This window comes from Salvelinus fontinalis, unplaced genomic scaffold (assembly GCF_029448725.1).
Source record: "Salvelinus fontinalis isolate EN_2023a unplaced genomic scaffold, ASM2944872v1 scaffold_1341, whole genome shotgun sequence".
NCBI classification, from domain to species: Eukaryota; Metazoa; Chordata; class Actinopteri; order Salmoniformes; family Salmonidae; genus Salvelinus; species Salvelinus fontinalis.
This window is the reverse complement of record NW_026601550.1, coordinates 29,824-45,469: the sequence shown is the minus strand read 5'-3', so window position 1 is coordinate 45,469 and position 15,646 is coordinate 29,824. Positions and strand designations below refer to the sequence as shown.

General features: G+C 41.4%; 1 protein-coding gene across 1 annotated transcript; it reads left to right on the top strand.

Annotated features, from left to right (window-relative positions):
- Positions 1–397: 397 nt before the first annotated feature.
- LOC129849039 (zinc finger protein 135-like) lies at positions 398–2,800 on the top strand (the record flags this gene model as incomplete). Its single annotated transcript, XM_055916103.1, is given in 1 exon segment — positions 398–2,800. A coding segment is annotated over 1 exon segment (1,215 nt), but the record flags the coding sequence as incomplete, so codon positions are not given.
- Between the last annotated feature and the right edge of the window lie 12,846 nt (positions 2,801–15,646).

Genomic DNA, 15,646 nt, shown 5'->3' with positions numbered 1-15,646 from the left:
TCGGTTTCCTCATAAGCTGGGAGGAGTTTCTACAACCAAATTGCATTTGCATCGCCCTCGTGCCGCAATTTTATTAAACACAGAAAGGAGCCTATATTGGAGACCAAAGTCGTCTGGCACACTGCTTAGAGTTTCAACAACATGAATAACTTATTTCAAGTCTACAAGCTTAGATGTTACTACTAATGTGAAAACAAGACAAAATATGACTATTCTTGCTCATTTTAAGACAAATGTCAAATAATCATTACATTCATTACAGACGTCAATTGTTGTACAACTTCATGGCTACGCTGTTGGCATCACTTTTTACAGTGGATTTCCGCTGTTGTGGGCCTTTAACCATCTGTCTGACTTTGTTGTTCACACAGGAGAGAGACGGGACTACCGTGGGTCTTCTGGGGAGCCTCAACAACCTCATGATGCTGACAAGGCAGAGAAGAGTCTCTCCACATCAGAACACCTCAAGAAACACCTGCAGAGATCCACAGGGAAGAAACCTCGCTGCTGCTCTGACGGTGGGAAGAGATTCACCTCCTCAGCAGGCATTAAAATTCATCAGAGAATCCACACAGTGGAGAAACCTTATAGCTGTACTCAATGTGGGAAGAGTTTTACTCATTCAACCAGCCTGATATCACACCAGAGAACACACACAGGAAAGACATCTTACATCTGTAGCTGTGGTATATGTGGGAAGAGTTTTACTCGGCTAAGCACCCTGATATCACACCAGAGAACACACACAGGAGAGAAACGAGAGAAACCGTATAGCTGTGATGAATGTGGGAAGAGTTTTTATACATCTAGCCATCTTATTGTACACCAAAGAACACACACAGGAGAGAAACCGTATAGTTGTACTCGGTGTGGGAAGAGTTGTTTTACATCTAGCTATCTGAAGAGGCACCAGAGAACACACACAGGAGAGAAACCTTTTAGCTGTACTCAATGCGGTAAGAGTTTTACTCAGCTAAGCAACCTGATATCACACCAGAGAACACACTCAGGAGAGAAACCGTATAGCTGTAATGAATGTTGGAAGAGTTTTACTCACCTAAGCAGCCTGACATCACACCAGAGAACACACACAAGAGATAAACCATATAGCTGTCATGAATGTGAGAAGAGTTTTATTAGCCTAAGCAGCCTGATGTCACACCAGAGAACACACACAGGAGAGAAACTTTATAGCTGTACTCAATGTGGGAAGAGTTTTAATACATCCAGCATTCTGACTAGACACCAGAGAACACACACAGGAGAGAGACCGTTTACCTGTGATCAATGTGGGAAGAGTTTTACTCAGCTAAGCGGCATTATATCACACCGGAGAACACACACGGGAGAGAAACCGTATAGCTGTGATCAATGTGGGAAGTGTTTTGCTACATCTGGCCAGCTGACTTCACACCAGATAACACACAGAGGGGAGAAACGTTATAGCTGTGATCAATGTGGGAAGAGTTTTGTTCAATCTGGCAATCTAAAAGTACACCAGAGAACACACACAGGAGAGAAACCTCATAGCTGTGATTTGTGTGACAGGAGATACTCTGATAAAAGATCTCTGATCAAACATCAGAAAATACATGAAGGAGTTGTTTCATAATATCAATGAAATAATGTCACCGAATGAATCAATGAATGAATCAATTAATTAATGTCACAATGTAGAATGTTTTAACATTGAAGTAGGAGTATTTTAATGATGTCACAATGTAGAACCCTAAACGTTTGTCCCCTGTTCTATTGATTTCAACATGATATGGATATTAGCCTCAGGGGGAAAATCCAGGCTATCAATTGGAAGAGTACTATTTATGAGATTTATCAGAAAGTGACTAACACAAAAAGAGCTGTGTTACACTTACCATGTTGGTGACCCACTTGAATCAAAATGCAACACTTAAATTTAGAGATCTGTTTTCTACAAATTGTCCTCTAAACAGTGATGTACACATTATTCCCAGATTCAGTGTGGTTTTTGAGCTGTTAGTTTTAACAGGACGTGCAACCTCATCTCCCTCCTCTCGGCACAATTGTTTTCAAATAAGTGTTGTGTTCCTTTGTTTAGCGACACCTAAATTTAAATGCATCACTCCAAAATGTTGCTGACTGTCTTCTGCAGGTTGTCCTCTAACCAGTGAGGTTAAAGATATCTCCCATTTACATGTGTTTTTTTTGTTGTGTTAGTTTCAACATCACGTACAACCTGATTTCCCCCCTAATTGATATCAGTGATTTATTGCTACTTGTCAAAACAACAGCGTTTCTGGTGCTTGTGCAGTTTATAAGGAGCTTGTTTAAATAAATATAAGTACTGTGATTATTGTGGCAGTTTGTGTATATAGCACATTTTATGTTTAGGTTTTCAATATATCACAAACTGTTTCTGCATATTGGTTATTGATTTGGACACATTAAAACTGTGTTTTGACATTGAGGCTATCCCACGTAGCAAAATGTCATTGAAAAGACGTTGAAAATATGACTATGCAATCAAATATTTCACATTTACATTTCATGTAACATTTAGTAATGGAATTTATTCATGCAACCAACTGATGTTTTTTTTGGGTACAATTATATTGACATTGTTGCCCTTCTTTTAGAATAGCAGGGTTCATTCTCAGATGTGCCAAACCAAATGTACTAGAGCATGACATTGGGGACTGGGCCCTGATCCAACAACATGCCTATCTAGTGAACCCTGAAAAGAGAGAGAAGCTCTACAGCAGGGGTGTCAAACTCATTTCGCATCGTGGGCCACATACGGCCTAGGGAGATGTCAAGTGGGCCGGACCATTAAAATTATACCATACTCTGCTATAAATAACCAAAATATCATGTCTTTCCTTTGTTTTGGTGTAAAGAAGCACAAGAACATTAGGAAAATATTGAAATTTAATGAACTATCCTTTTACAAAACATTTCATGAAACACCTCATATTTCCTTAGACAAATGTGCAATTTACTTTTATCATTCACAAATATGCATTGCAACTGATCCCACTGATTGTACAAAGGCACAAAACTTTAATTGGTACTGAAAAATATAGTAATGCACTTTAAGATTAAATGAGACTTTTAAAGAAAGGAATTTTTAAACCACTTACACATACGCATATAAAATCTAAATGTAATCCCTGCGTACACCTTACAAACTAAGGAGAGTGATTTTAAATGTGTAATGAAGAAAGTGTTCGCCTGTCCTGTAAATCTGTAAACTTCATACATGAAACATACATACACATACAATACATACTGAAAATTTATGGAGTTGTATGAACAGTAGAATTCCATCACACAACTTTTGTTTTGAAGCTGCTGACTAACATTAAAGTGCACATTTTTTAAATCACCACAGTAAGGATTCATCTTCACAGAGCTGTATTCTTTCAATGCAAACAGTATCTAAGGCAGCATTTTAAAGGTGTTAGTCTAGTCTGGACTTGTATTTGTTCCTGAAACTTGGCATCTTTTGGCCTGTACAAGTGCATCAACACCAGGTGTCATGTCCTGACTAGCTGTCACTTTCAGAATGTCATTTAAGTGCTTGTTTGTGAGCCTTGAACGCATTTTTGTTTTATTGATATTCATCACTGAGAAAATTTGTTCACAAAGGTAGGTTGTCCCAAACATGCACAAAATTTTAGCAGCCAGGGCTGTTAATTTGGGGTACCCTGGTAGTAGATACTGATAAAATCTGTCCAGACCTACAGAGGCAAATTTGCCCTTCAAATCTGCATCACACTGCAAATCAATTATCTCTAGCTGAATTTCGACCGGCAGATCAGAAGCTTTAACTGTGAAAGGTGAGCGAAAAACTGAAAATTCTGTCTCAAGTTCACCAAATACCTGAAAACGTTTCTCAAACTCCCGCAGTAGTCCTGCAATTTTGTCTTTGTACCGTTTCATGTCCGCATCAGGTCTGGTCACACACACATCTCTCAGACAGGGGAAATGAGCAGGGTTGCCATTTGCCAGTTGCATCTCCCACAAAGTCAGCTTCAACTTAAATGCATGTATGTTGTCAGAAAACTGTGTGACAACTTTTTTGCGGCCTTGCAACATTTTGTTCAGATTGTTCAAGTGTTCAGTAATATCAACCAAGAATGCAAGGTCCCGTAGCCATTCCTGAGATTGTAATTCCAACACCGGTTTTCCTTTTTTCTCCATGAACTGTCCGATTTCCTCTCGTAGATCAAAGAAATGCCTCAGCACAGCGCCTCGGCTTAACCATCTCACTTCAGTGTGGTATGGCAGGCTGTGGGTAATGTTGCTGTCGCTGAGAAGTTTGTCAAACTGACGATGGTTTTGAAGCTGCTGACTAACATTAAAGTGCACATTTTTTAAATCACCACAGTAAGGATTCATCTTCACAGAGCTGTATTCTTTCAATGCAAACAGTATCTAAGGCAGCATTTTAAAGGTGTTAGTCTAGTCTGGACTTGTATTTGTTCCTGAAACTTGGCATCTTTTGGCCTGTACAAGTGTCCGATTTCCTCTCGTAGATCAAAGAAATGCCTCAGGCTGTGGGCTGTGGGTAATGTTGCTGTCGCTGAGAAGTTTGTCAAACTGACGATGGTTCAGACCTCTGGACCGGATGAAATTTACAGTGCGAACAACCACCTCCATGACGTGGTCCATTTTCAGCGACTTGCAACACAATGCCTCCTGGTGCAAAATACAGTGAAATGTCCAGAAACGATCTCCTCCATTAAGGGCTTGTACTTTGTCTTTGAACTTTGTCGCGACACCTGCTTTCTTTCCGACCATGGATGGCGCGCCGTCTGTAGCCAGGCTGACAGCGCGGGACCAGTCCACTCCAACTCTGTCCAATGCAGCAACGACAGAGCCGAAAATGTCCTCGGCTGTTGTGGTGTCCATCATTGGCACCAACTCAAGAAACTCTTCAGTAACAGTCAATGTCTCATCAACTCCTCGAATAAATATGGCCAGTTGGGCCACGTCTGTGATGTCAGTGCTCTCGTCAATTGCCACGGAAAATGCAATACATGACTTGACTCTCTGTTTCAATTGACTGTCTAAATCTGCTGATAGTTCCGAAATAGTATTCCTCGTCAGGCTAATATTGGCAAAAGCTTGTCGCTTCTCGGGACATACAAGTTCAGCCGCCTTCATCATGCATCGTTTAACAAAGTCACCGTCGGAATACGGCTTCGATGCTAATGCTATTTCGCTAGCAATTCGGTAGCTGGCTTTTACCGCTGCTTCACTGACTTCTCGGCTCTGGATGAAAGTTGACTGCTGTTTCCTCAGACCCGCCAGCAATTCGTTAATCTTATCTCTTCTCAGTTGTCCTTGCAAGCCGTCATATTTTTCGCTGTGATGAGTCTCGTAGTGGCGTCGAATATTATATTCCTTCAATACCGAAACTTGTTGCAAACACACCAAGCACGAAGGTTTTCCGTGCATCTCTGTAAATAAATAGGACGTGGTCCATTTTTCTTTGAAAATTCTACACTCCTTATCTACTTTTCTCCGTTTGGATAACGACATTTTGGCTAATGAGGGTGTGGCGGAGAGGTAGAGACTAAGGTATTAACAACGTCGTAACAAGCAGCAGATGGCGCATTGATACCGTCTGCTGTTTTCAGTCTGTCTCAGTGATGCGGCTTGTCTTCTACTCTGATGGAAAGAGTGCGCCCCTTAGCGGATAATCCATGAATTGCAGCAAATTAAAAATATTAATTCCATGTCTTTTATGCATTTTTTCCACTTTCAAATTATCCTGCGGGCCTGATCGAACCTCCTTGGGGGCCGGTTCCGGCCCGCGGGCCGTATGTTTGACACCCCTGCTCTACAGTGAGGTGGAAAGTTTCTAGGGATATTGCAGGAGTTTCCTCTTGAAATCAGACATGTCCGTGGTGAGAACAACCTGGTTGCTGATTGTCTCAAGGGGGGCAGTCAAAATGTTTTGTATTTTGCGTTTAGCCAATTCATTGCCATGGATCACAGTTTATTTTTACTGCACGTTTTTCCATATTGGAGATGAGTTTTGTTTGGGCTCGTTCCAAGGGGACAAGAGTTCTAGAAGCTAGTGGGTTTTAGGAAGACGTGAGTTCTAGAAGCAGGTGAGTTTATAGAAGACGAGAGTTCTAGAAGCTAGTGAGTTTTAGAAAGAGGAGAGTTCTAGAAGCTAGTGGGTTCTAGAAGCTATAGAAAGAAAAATCTTTGTGGGAATAATAAAAAATAATAAAAAATAGATATTGTTTTTAATTGTTGTTTGCCAGTAGACAGACACCATGTTTATATTGGTGACGGTGAAGCATTGTAGTTGATTATAATGTGAAATGGAAGTTGTTTTCTGTTGTTGGTGAGCAAACTCTTAAGGTGTTAGTTAGTCTTTGGTTTTTCCATTTATGTTTTGAGGTTGGACTTTAGCACGTATAGCTCGTTAGCACGTAGGGCGCACTGATAAGTGTCACCTCGTTAGTCAGTATGTGTTACACCTGTGCTGGCTTGTCCATCTCGTTAGTTGTTTTGTTTTCCTCTTCTTAGGCATATTTAGTGGGTCTCATGGTGGGTGTCTTTTAGGTCCCAGTTGTTGTTGCTAGTCATCTTTCAGTGGACAACCTCCAATGTGTCTTTCAGAACCCTTCCTAAAACCACACCTGTTTGGTTGTTGTCAGTGACTCTTTGTTAGTTCCCTCTTATGTTTTTCTTGCTGGGGAACGTAACAACAAACAATGTAGTAAAACAAGTTAATATTTTGGGTTGGATGTTTCAATTCTTAGTATTTTAATCAATGGCATTTCCTTTGAATGTTCAGTAGTCTTTCAGTTGTTAATCTTTTTTATCCTCTTATGTTTGTTGTGGTAAATATTGTTTATTTTCATTGTTTTTTCCTGTGAAGCCATTGTGTTGCATCCATGTCTGAAATGTGCTGTCTAAACAAAGCTTGATTTGATTTGAACATATTGCAAAACAAATTAACCCAATGACTGACCAATCAGACTCTTGCTAAACAAATGAACAAAATATGTGAAAAAGCAACACAAATCTTGGTCTGTCTTAGTATGAATTCAGTATATCTTCCACTATGTCAAAATAGTTCATGGTATGTACGTTTAGTATCACTTTTCAACCAATTCATTTCATATATTGAAAATGAAACATTTTGAAATCAACAAAACGTTAAAGGATTCAACTACTGAAAACTGAAACAAACAAATGGATCAATCCCACATTTCCAGCCTGCTGAAGGCGTGGTTGAGTGATAAACACCACCCCCGGCTTTACCAGGGGCTTGAGGTGATCTCCCACAGATCTGCTTATGTCATGTTCTGTGGCCTTGCTGTTCCATTTCTTGACTGCCCCTGTAACACAGAAATAAACACATTTCGTAATATTATACAAAACATTAAAAGTAATGTATTTGGAACATCTATGGCCTCAGTTACACCTGGCATCTAAATGTGACTTCTGTCATCTGATTACTCCAAGCTGCATTCGGTTCAGATCTACCAGGATGGGCCTTGACATAGTCTGGATGCAGTCAGGCCACTGAATATGCATCAACAATGTAAAGAGATGGGGTGAATGAGTGGGGAAAAGTACATTTGACATAAAATACTTTCATAATATCAAAGAACAAATGTGTGTGTCTGAGGGGAAATTAACTTTCCTATAGCCAAAAGGGGTGAGAAATTACACCAATATCAGTGGAGAACTTGCACTAATGTAAATAAACATAGATGGAACATATTCCCTTTTGCTAATGTGATTAACCGCTAAGGGGACATAAATATTTACCATCTAAACCATGTGTGACCTCTCACCTCTCTGGCTGTAGAAGTGTTCTTCCTAACCAGTCCCTCAACAGCTCTCTGACTGAGCTCCACCCTCACTGGGTCTTCAGAGGAGAGGAAGGCTGAGGAGGGATGGAAGGATGAATGGATCAGTCCGTCAATAAAGTGTAGAGCTGCTGTCGGACAAAATCACTATTTTAGTAGTTCATTAAAGTAAATAAGGCTTTATGACTGCTGAATACCAACTATCAATCACTTAGATCATGTATTTTCAGGTAGAGATACATCCTTGGGACGTCCCTAGCCCATTGAAGTTGGCATTTAAAATGGTTAAGTTAGGGGTTAAGGTTAGGGTTCAGGGTAGGGATGTCCCAAGAATCCCAGATAGCATTGACCATTGTGCTATTGTAACCGATGTGAAATGGCTAGCTAGTTAGCGGGGTGCGCACTAATAGCGATGGTAACGATGTTTCGTGGGAGGCAGTTGTTGATGTGTGCAGAGTCCCTGGTTCGAGCCCAGGTAGGGGCGAGGAGAGGGATGGAAGCTATACTGTTACACATTCTTCGGTCTCTTTTACGTAGCAGGTGTAAAAGAAACACAGACAAGACAAGTAGGTGGTCATTATGGTCCTTGTAGTTTAACAAATAGCATCTAATTCTGCCAATCTGTATGTGGGGTTGTTAGAGAAGAATGTGATTGTCAGCCCTAACAATCCATTCTAGCAGCTCATCAGGCTCGGTAAAAGTCTTCATTGATGACGTGTTCCTTCTATTCCAGGGGACAGCAGAGGAACTTCATCGATTCCACTCCTTCATCAATACAAGCAGTGAACTTCTGAAATTCACCCTCACCTTTGATGCGCATGAAACAAGTTACCGGATGGTTGGACGATACTTTTCTCATCAATCATCTTAAATACTTCAACTGGAAATCAACCAATCCTCCATTGTTAACGCAGTGGAAAGGTCAAATGCTTTATTATCTAAAAATTGAAAGTGAGTGACAGAGAGTAATAAAATAGTTAAGTTATGGTAAAGTTTATAAACGATCAAATGAAATATTTTTCCCAAAATATGTTTTAAGTCCCATTGCAAAGTTACACCTCACTGTTTTATTTTTGGAGTTATTACATTAAACCAATCAGAATTCAGAAGAATGCCAAAGTCAGGTGTGATGTAATATGGAGGACCAGCCTATTCCCTATTATGTATACTCCAACAGAAATAACTTCAAATGTAGAACTTCAAATTAAACCAATCATTTGAACTCATGACCAACGTTTTGGAAATACATAACGCCATCTAACCAAATATCAAAGAATGTTAGCTATATGCAGTTATCTTAGCCAGCCAGCTAACATTAGCTATATGCAGTTATCTTAGCCAGCCAGCAAACATTAGCTATTTAGCCATCTAGCTATTAGCCTAACCAGCGTAGCCAACCAGCACGGTTATGGTCAGCGAGACCAACTACCGGAGAAAAAGTTACAAAACTCCCATAGTCTAATTCACAGAAAACATGCTGAAAAGTAGTGATGGGGAAATATAGCTTCCTGAAGCATTGATGCTTTACAGCCAATTGTGTCAAAAAATAGGTTCATTACTCAAGGCTTTGAGCGACACAGAATTTAGAACAGCCACATTTTATAGATGAAGTCACACGCCGTAGCAGCGAAGCCATGATGTCATATATTAAACCACTGGCCGTGTTCGAGAGCATCAAATCCATGCTGCGTTGTGGGTAAACGGTGACTGGCTGACTGATTTATAAATAATAATGAGTAGTTATTTATGATGTAAGGTGATTTGTAAATTAGTCAGTCAGCAGCCACCTGCAATGTCGGCTGCAATGTCGAACGAGCCCAATACCAAACCAATCAGGTGTTCGACGAAATTATTCTTCAGACGTCATTGATCACGTGCTGCTGATAAAGTGACACTGCTTTGAATTATACCGCTTAGCGACTTCAGAACATGCCTCATAGCTCCAGTCTCAAACTTAACCCCGTTCCTGCTGAAGAAGAGGAGGTCTGCTGGATGGAGAAAGAAGCTGTCGCGAAAGAGGAGGAGGAAAAGGAGCCTATTACAATACAAAAACAAGTAGAGAGTGAGGCTGTTACCGTGAAAGAAGAAGAGAAAGCCGTTTCAGTTAAAGAAGAGGAAGACGCGTTCAGAGTGAAAGAGGATGACGAAGTTTCAGTGAAAGAAGAGACTGACGATGAACGTAAGTACTGTCTTAACAGAAGCACAAACTCTGTTGTTGTTGAACTGATGTGTGGTGTTAAAGCGGAAATCTGCAATTGCTACATCCATATTTTGACTTTTAAATGTATTTATATATATCTATATGTATGTATGTGTATATATATATATTATATATTTATAGCCATTGATTCTTGAAGAATATAACACATGCCTCATGAGCTTAGTTCAACTGTTTGCCCCACCAGAACCCAAAATAAAAATAATGTACTCCAATGTTTAGAAACAATGTAAATCAACACTGTATAGCCTCAACATGGTTAAAACTATAATGTTGATATCATGGATGGTCAGTCCTTTCATCCATAGGTCTGTCTATGAATTTGAGACCAGTTACATTTCTCCAGCCCCATCATCTTATTACCAAAACAGTGGTGGAATTACAGCTTTGTTATGGGTTGAACTGCAGATTGGTTGATTGATTGTTGTGTGGCTTTTTTTAAAGGGGCAACCTAGTTTTTAAACAAACAAAATGGCTGCCCAGAGTCCTGAGCTGTGTTAGAATACTCATACTAACTGCACTATTTGTGATGTTAATAGAGTATATAGTCTGCTTATTGGTCATAGTATGATATAGTTAGTATGCCAAAAGTTCCCGGATGTCGTACTAAATTCGCCAAAATATGATGTAAACACGCAGTACTTTTGGGCACATAAAGCAATTCTTCAGAAAATGAGCGTGGCTTCAACGTTTTCAGATTTGAAGAAAATGGTGGAAAATATGCAGCCGAAGTCCAACGAGAGAGCGGATACAAATGAACTGCTTTAAATAATTATGACAAATGTTGAGCAATGTAATGAAGTAATGACTTTTCAAATAAGTTACCTTACACGTTATATGACTATTGTTGTTCACTTGACAATCTTAAGACAAATGTCAAATAATGAACATTCATTACAGACGTCATTGTTTGTACAACATCATGGCTACACATCACATTTTACAGTGGATTTCTGCTGTTGTGGGCCTTAAACCACCTGTCTGACTTGTTGTTCACACAGGAAAGAGACGTGACTATCGTGGATCCTCTGGGGAGCCTCAACTACCTCATGATGCTGACGAGGCAGAGAAGAGTCTCTCCACGTCGAAACACCTCAAGAAACACCAGTGGAGACCCACATGGAAGAAATCTCATTGCTGCTCTGACTGTGGGAAAGGTTGCACATCTTCATCAGAACTTAAAATACACCAGAGAACACACACAGGAGAGAAATCTTATAGCTGTAATCAATGTGGGAAGAGTTTTACTACATCTAGCTCTCTGACTTCACACCAGAGAATACACACAGGAGAGAAGCCTTATATCTGTGATCAATGTGGGATGAGTTTTACTACATCTAGCCAGCTGACTTCACACCAGAGAACACACACAGGAGAGAAACCTTATAGCTGTGATCAATGTGAGAAGAGTTTTCCTACATCTAGCCAGCTGACTTCACACCAGAGAACACACACAGGAGAGAAGCCTTATACACTGCTCAAAAAAATAAAGGGAACACTTAAACAACACAATGTAACTCCAAGTCAATCACACTTCTGTGAAATCAAACTGTCCACTTAGGAAGCAACACTGATTGACAATAAATTTCACATGCTGTTGTGCAAATGGAATAGACAAAAGGTGGAAATTATAGGCAATTAGCAAGACACCCCCAATAAAGGAGTGATTCTGCAGGTGGTGACCACAGACCACTTCTCAGTTCCTATGCTTCCTGGCTGATGTTTTGGTCACTTTTGAATGCTGGCGGTGCTTTCACTCTAGTGGTAGTATGAGACGGAGTCTACAACCCACACAAGTGGCTCAGGTATTGCAGCTCATCCAGGATGGCACATCAATGCGAGCTGTGGCAAGAAGGTTTGCTGTGTCTGTCAGCGTAGTGTCCAGAGCATGGAGGCGCTACCAGGAGACAGGCCAGTACATCAGGAGACGTGGAGGAGGCCGTAGGAGGGCAACAACCCAGCAGCAGGACCACTACCTCCGCCTTTGTGCAAGGAGGAGCACTGCCAGAGCCCTGCAAAATGACCTCCAGCAGGCCACCATGTTTATATTGTAGAAGCATTGTAGTTGATTATGTGAAATGGAAGTTTTCTGTTGGGGGTGAGTAATCAAGCAAACATGTCCAACAAAAATATAGGATGTATTTGTTGTCTAAAAGGGGGAAGGTGTTACAGGCTTTGGCTTGTCCATCTCGTTAGTGGGAAGGTGTTTCACCTGAGCTGGTCCAGGTTCTATTTAAGAGTGTCTGACCCAGTGCTTCAGTTGTCTTGATAGATGTGGAGAGTCAACACCTTTAGTTGCTCCACCTTTTTGGTTTGCTTCCTGTCTTTAAGTTTGTTGTGGGTTTTTCTTTTGTTTGCCTCTTCTTGGGCAGATTTAGTGAGTCTCATGGTGGGTGTCTTTTTTGTCCCAGTTGTTGTTACTAGTCAATTTTCATTGGACACCTCCATAGTGTCTTTCAGAGCCCCTCCTAAAAAAACAAGTTATATTTTGGGTTAGATATAGCATCATATTGTTAATATTTTAAACAATGGCATTTCTTTACAATGCTCATTAGTCATTCAGTTTTTCTTCTGTTTTTTTCTCTTAAGTTTGTACTAAATATCTCTTTATTTTCATTGTTTTTTCCTGTGAAGCCATTGTGTTGCATCCATGTCTGAAATGTGCTGTATATATTAAGCTTGATTTGATTTGAACATATTGCAAAACAAATTAACCCAATGACCGACCAATCAACAGACTCTTGGTCCATCTTGGTATGAAAATCAGTCTCAATCCCACTTGTCAAGCCTGCTGAAGGCGTGGTGGAGTGGTAAACACCACCCCCGGCTATACCAGGGGCTTGAGGTGGTCTCCCACAGCTCTGCTTATGTCATGTTCTGTGGCCTTGCCGTTCCATTTCTTGACTGCCCCTGTAACACAGAAAGAAACCCATTTAGTCATATTATATAAAACACTCAAACACAGTAAATGATATGGAGCATCTATGGCCTCAATTACACCTGGCACCTAAATATGACTTCTGTCATCTGATCACTCCAAGCTGCATTAGGTTCAGATCTACCAGGATGGACCTTTGACATAGTCTGGACGCAGTCAGGCCACCGAATATGCATAAGCAATGTCAAAAGATGAGTTAGGAAAAGTACATTTTACACAAGTGACCTTCATAATAATTTAAATGTTATTTGTCACATATGTATGTTATTGCGGGTGTAGTTAAATGCTTGTGTTTCTAGCTCCAACAGTGCAGTAATATCTAACCAAATGCTTGTGTTCCTAGCTCCAACAGTGCAGTAATATCTAACCAAATGCTTGTGTTTCTAGCTCCAACAGTGCAGTAACATCTAACTAAATGCTTGTGTTTCTAGCTCCAACAGTGCAGTAATATCTAACTAAATGCTTGTGTTCCTAGCTCCAACAGAAACACAAGCATTTAGTTAGATATTACTACTCTGTTGGAGCTATGAACACAAGCATTTAGTTAGATATTACTGCACTAACTCCAACAGTGCAGTAATATCTACCAATGTCACCACAAATACCTAATACACACAAATCTAAGTAATGGAATAAGAATAAATCAAATCAAATGTATTTATATTTATATAGCCCTTCTTACATCAGCTGATATCTCAAAGTCCTGTATAGAAACCCAGACTAAAACCCAAACAGCAAGCAATGCAGGTGTAGAAGCACGGTGGCTTGGAAAAACTCCCTAGAAAGGCCAAAACTAGGAAGAAACCTAGAGAGGAACCAGGCTATGAGGGGTGGCCAGTCCTCTTCTGGCTGTGCCGGGTGGAGATTATAACAGAACATGACCAAGATGTTCATAAATGACCAGCATGGTCATTAATAATAATCACAGTAGTTGTTGAGGGTGCAACAGGTCAGCACCTCAGGAGTAAATGCTCCTGCTGTCTCTAGAGAGTTGAAAACCGCTGGTCTGGGACAGGTAGCACGTCCGGTGAACAGGTCAGGTTTCCATAGCCGCAGGCAGAACAGTTGAAACTGGAGCAGCAGCACGGCCAGGGGACTGCAAGGAGTCATCATGCCAGGTAGTCCTGAGGCATGGTCCTAGGGCTCAGGTTCTCCGAGAGAGAGAAAGAAAGAGAGAATTAGAGAGAGCATACTTAAATTGACACAGGACACCGGATAAGACAGGAGAAATAGTCCAGATATAACAGACTGACCCTAGCCCCCTGACACAAACTACTGCAGCATAAATACTAGAGGCTGAGACAAGAGGGTTCAGGAGACACTGTGGCCCCATCCGATGATACCCCCAGACAGGGCCAAACAGGCAGGATATAACCCCACCCACTTTGCCAAAGCACAGCCCCCACACCACTAGAGGGATATCTTCAACCACCAACTTACCATCCTGGGACAAGGCCGAGTATAGCCCACAAAGATCTCCGCCATGGCACAACCCAAGGGGGGGGGGGGGGGGGGGGGGGGGGGGGGGGGGGGCGCTAACCCAGACAGGAAGACCACGTCAGTGACTCAACCCACTCAAGTGACTCACCCCTACTAGGGACGGCATGGAAGAGCACCAGTAAGCCAGTGACTCATATATAAATATATGGACAAGCAATGTCAGAGCGGCATAGACAGATACAGTAGAATAGGATAGAATACAGTATATACATATGAGATGAGTAATGCCAGATATGTAAACATGCAGGAGATGCACGAAGGAAAGATAGTGATGGTGCTCAGTGTTGTTGTTGTAAATGGTGGGGAATAACCAATCACGATGAGGGTGGGTAAAATGGTAAAACGTTTGAGTTCATTTTGTCCTGACATGGTCACTTTGTCTACTGTTTATTGCCACGTTGGGATGCAACCTTTGTTGTCATTTTTTAAACATTTTTTATCATTTTACCCCCGTTTTTTCTCCCCAATTTCGATCTTGTCTCATCGCTGCAACTCCCCAATGGGCTCAGGAGGCGAAGGTCGAGTCATGCGTCCTCTGAAACATGACCCGTCAAACCGCGCTTCTTAACACCCGCCCGCTTAACCCGGAAGCCAGCTGCACCAATGTGTAGGAGGAAATACCGGGCGACGCTTGGCCAATTGTGTGCCGCCCTATGGAACTCCCGATCACGGCAGGTTGTGGTAAAGCCCGGGATCGAACCCGGGTGACGCCTCTAGTGACGCCTCTAGCACTGCCATGCAGTACCTTAGACCGCTGCACCACTCGGGTCTATAGTGACGCCTCTAACACTGCGATGCAGTACCTTAGATCGCTGCACCACTCGGGTCTATAGTGACACCTCTAACACTGTGATACAGTACCTTAGACTGCTGCACCACTCGGGTCTATAGTGACACCTCTAACACTGTGATGCAGTACCTTAGACTGCTGCACCACTCGGGTCTATATAAAAACACTTATCTCCCTCACTAGCTTTAAGCACCAGCTGTCAGAGCAGCTCACAGATTACTGCACCTGTACATAGCCCATCTATAATTTAGCCCAAACAACTACCTCTTTCCCTACTGTATTTATTTCTTTATTTTGCTCCTTTGCACCCCATTATTTTTTATTTCTTCTTTGCACATTCTTCCACTGCAAATCTATCATTCCAGTGTTTTACTTGC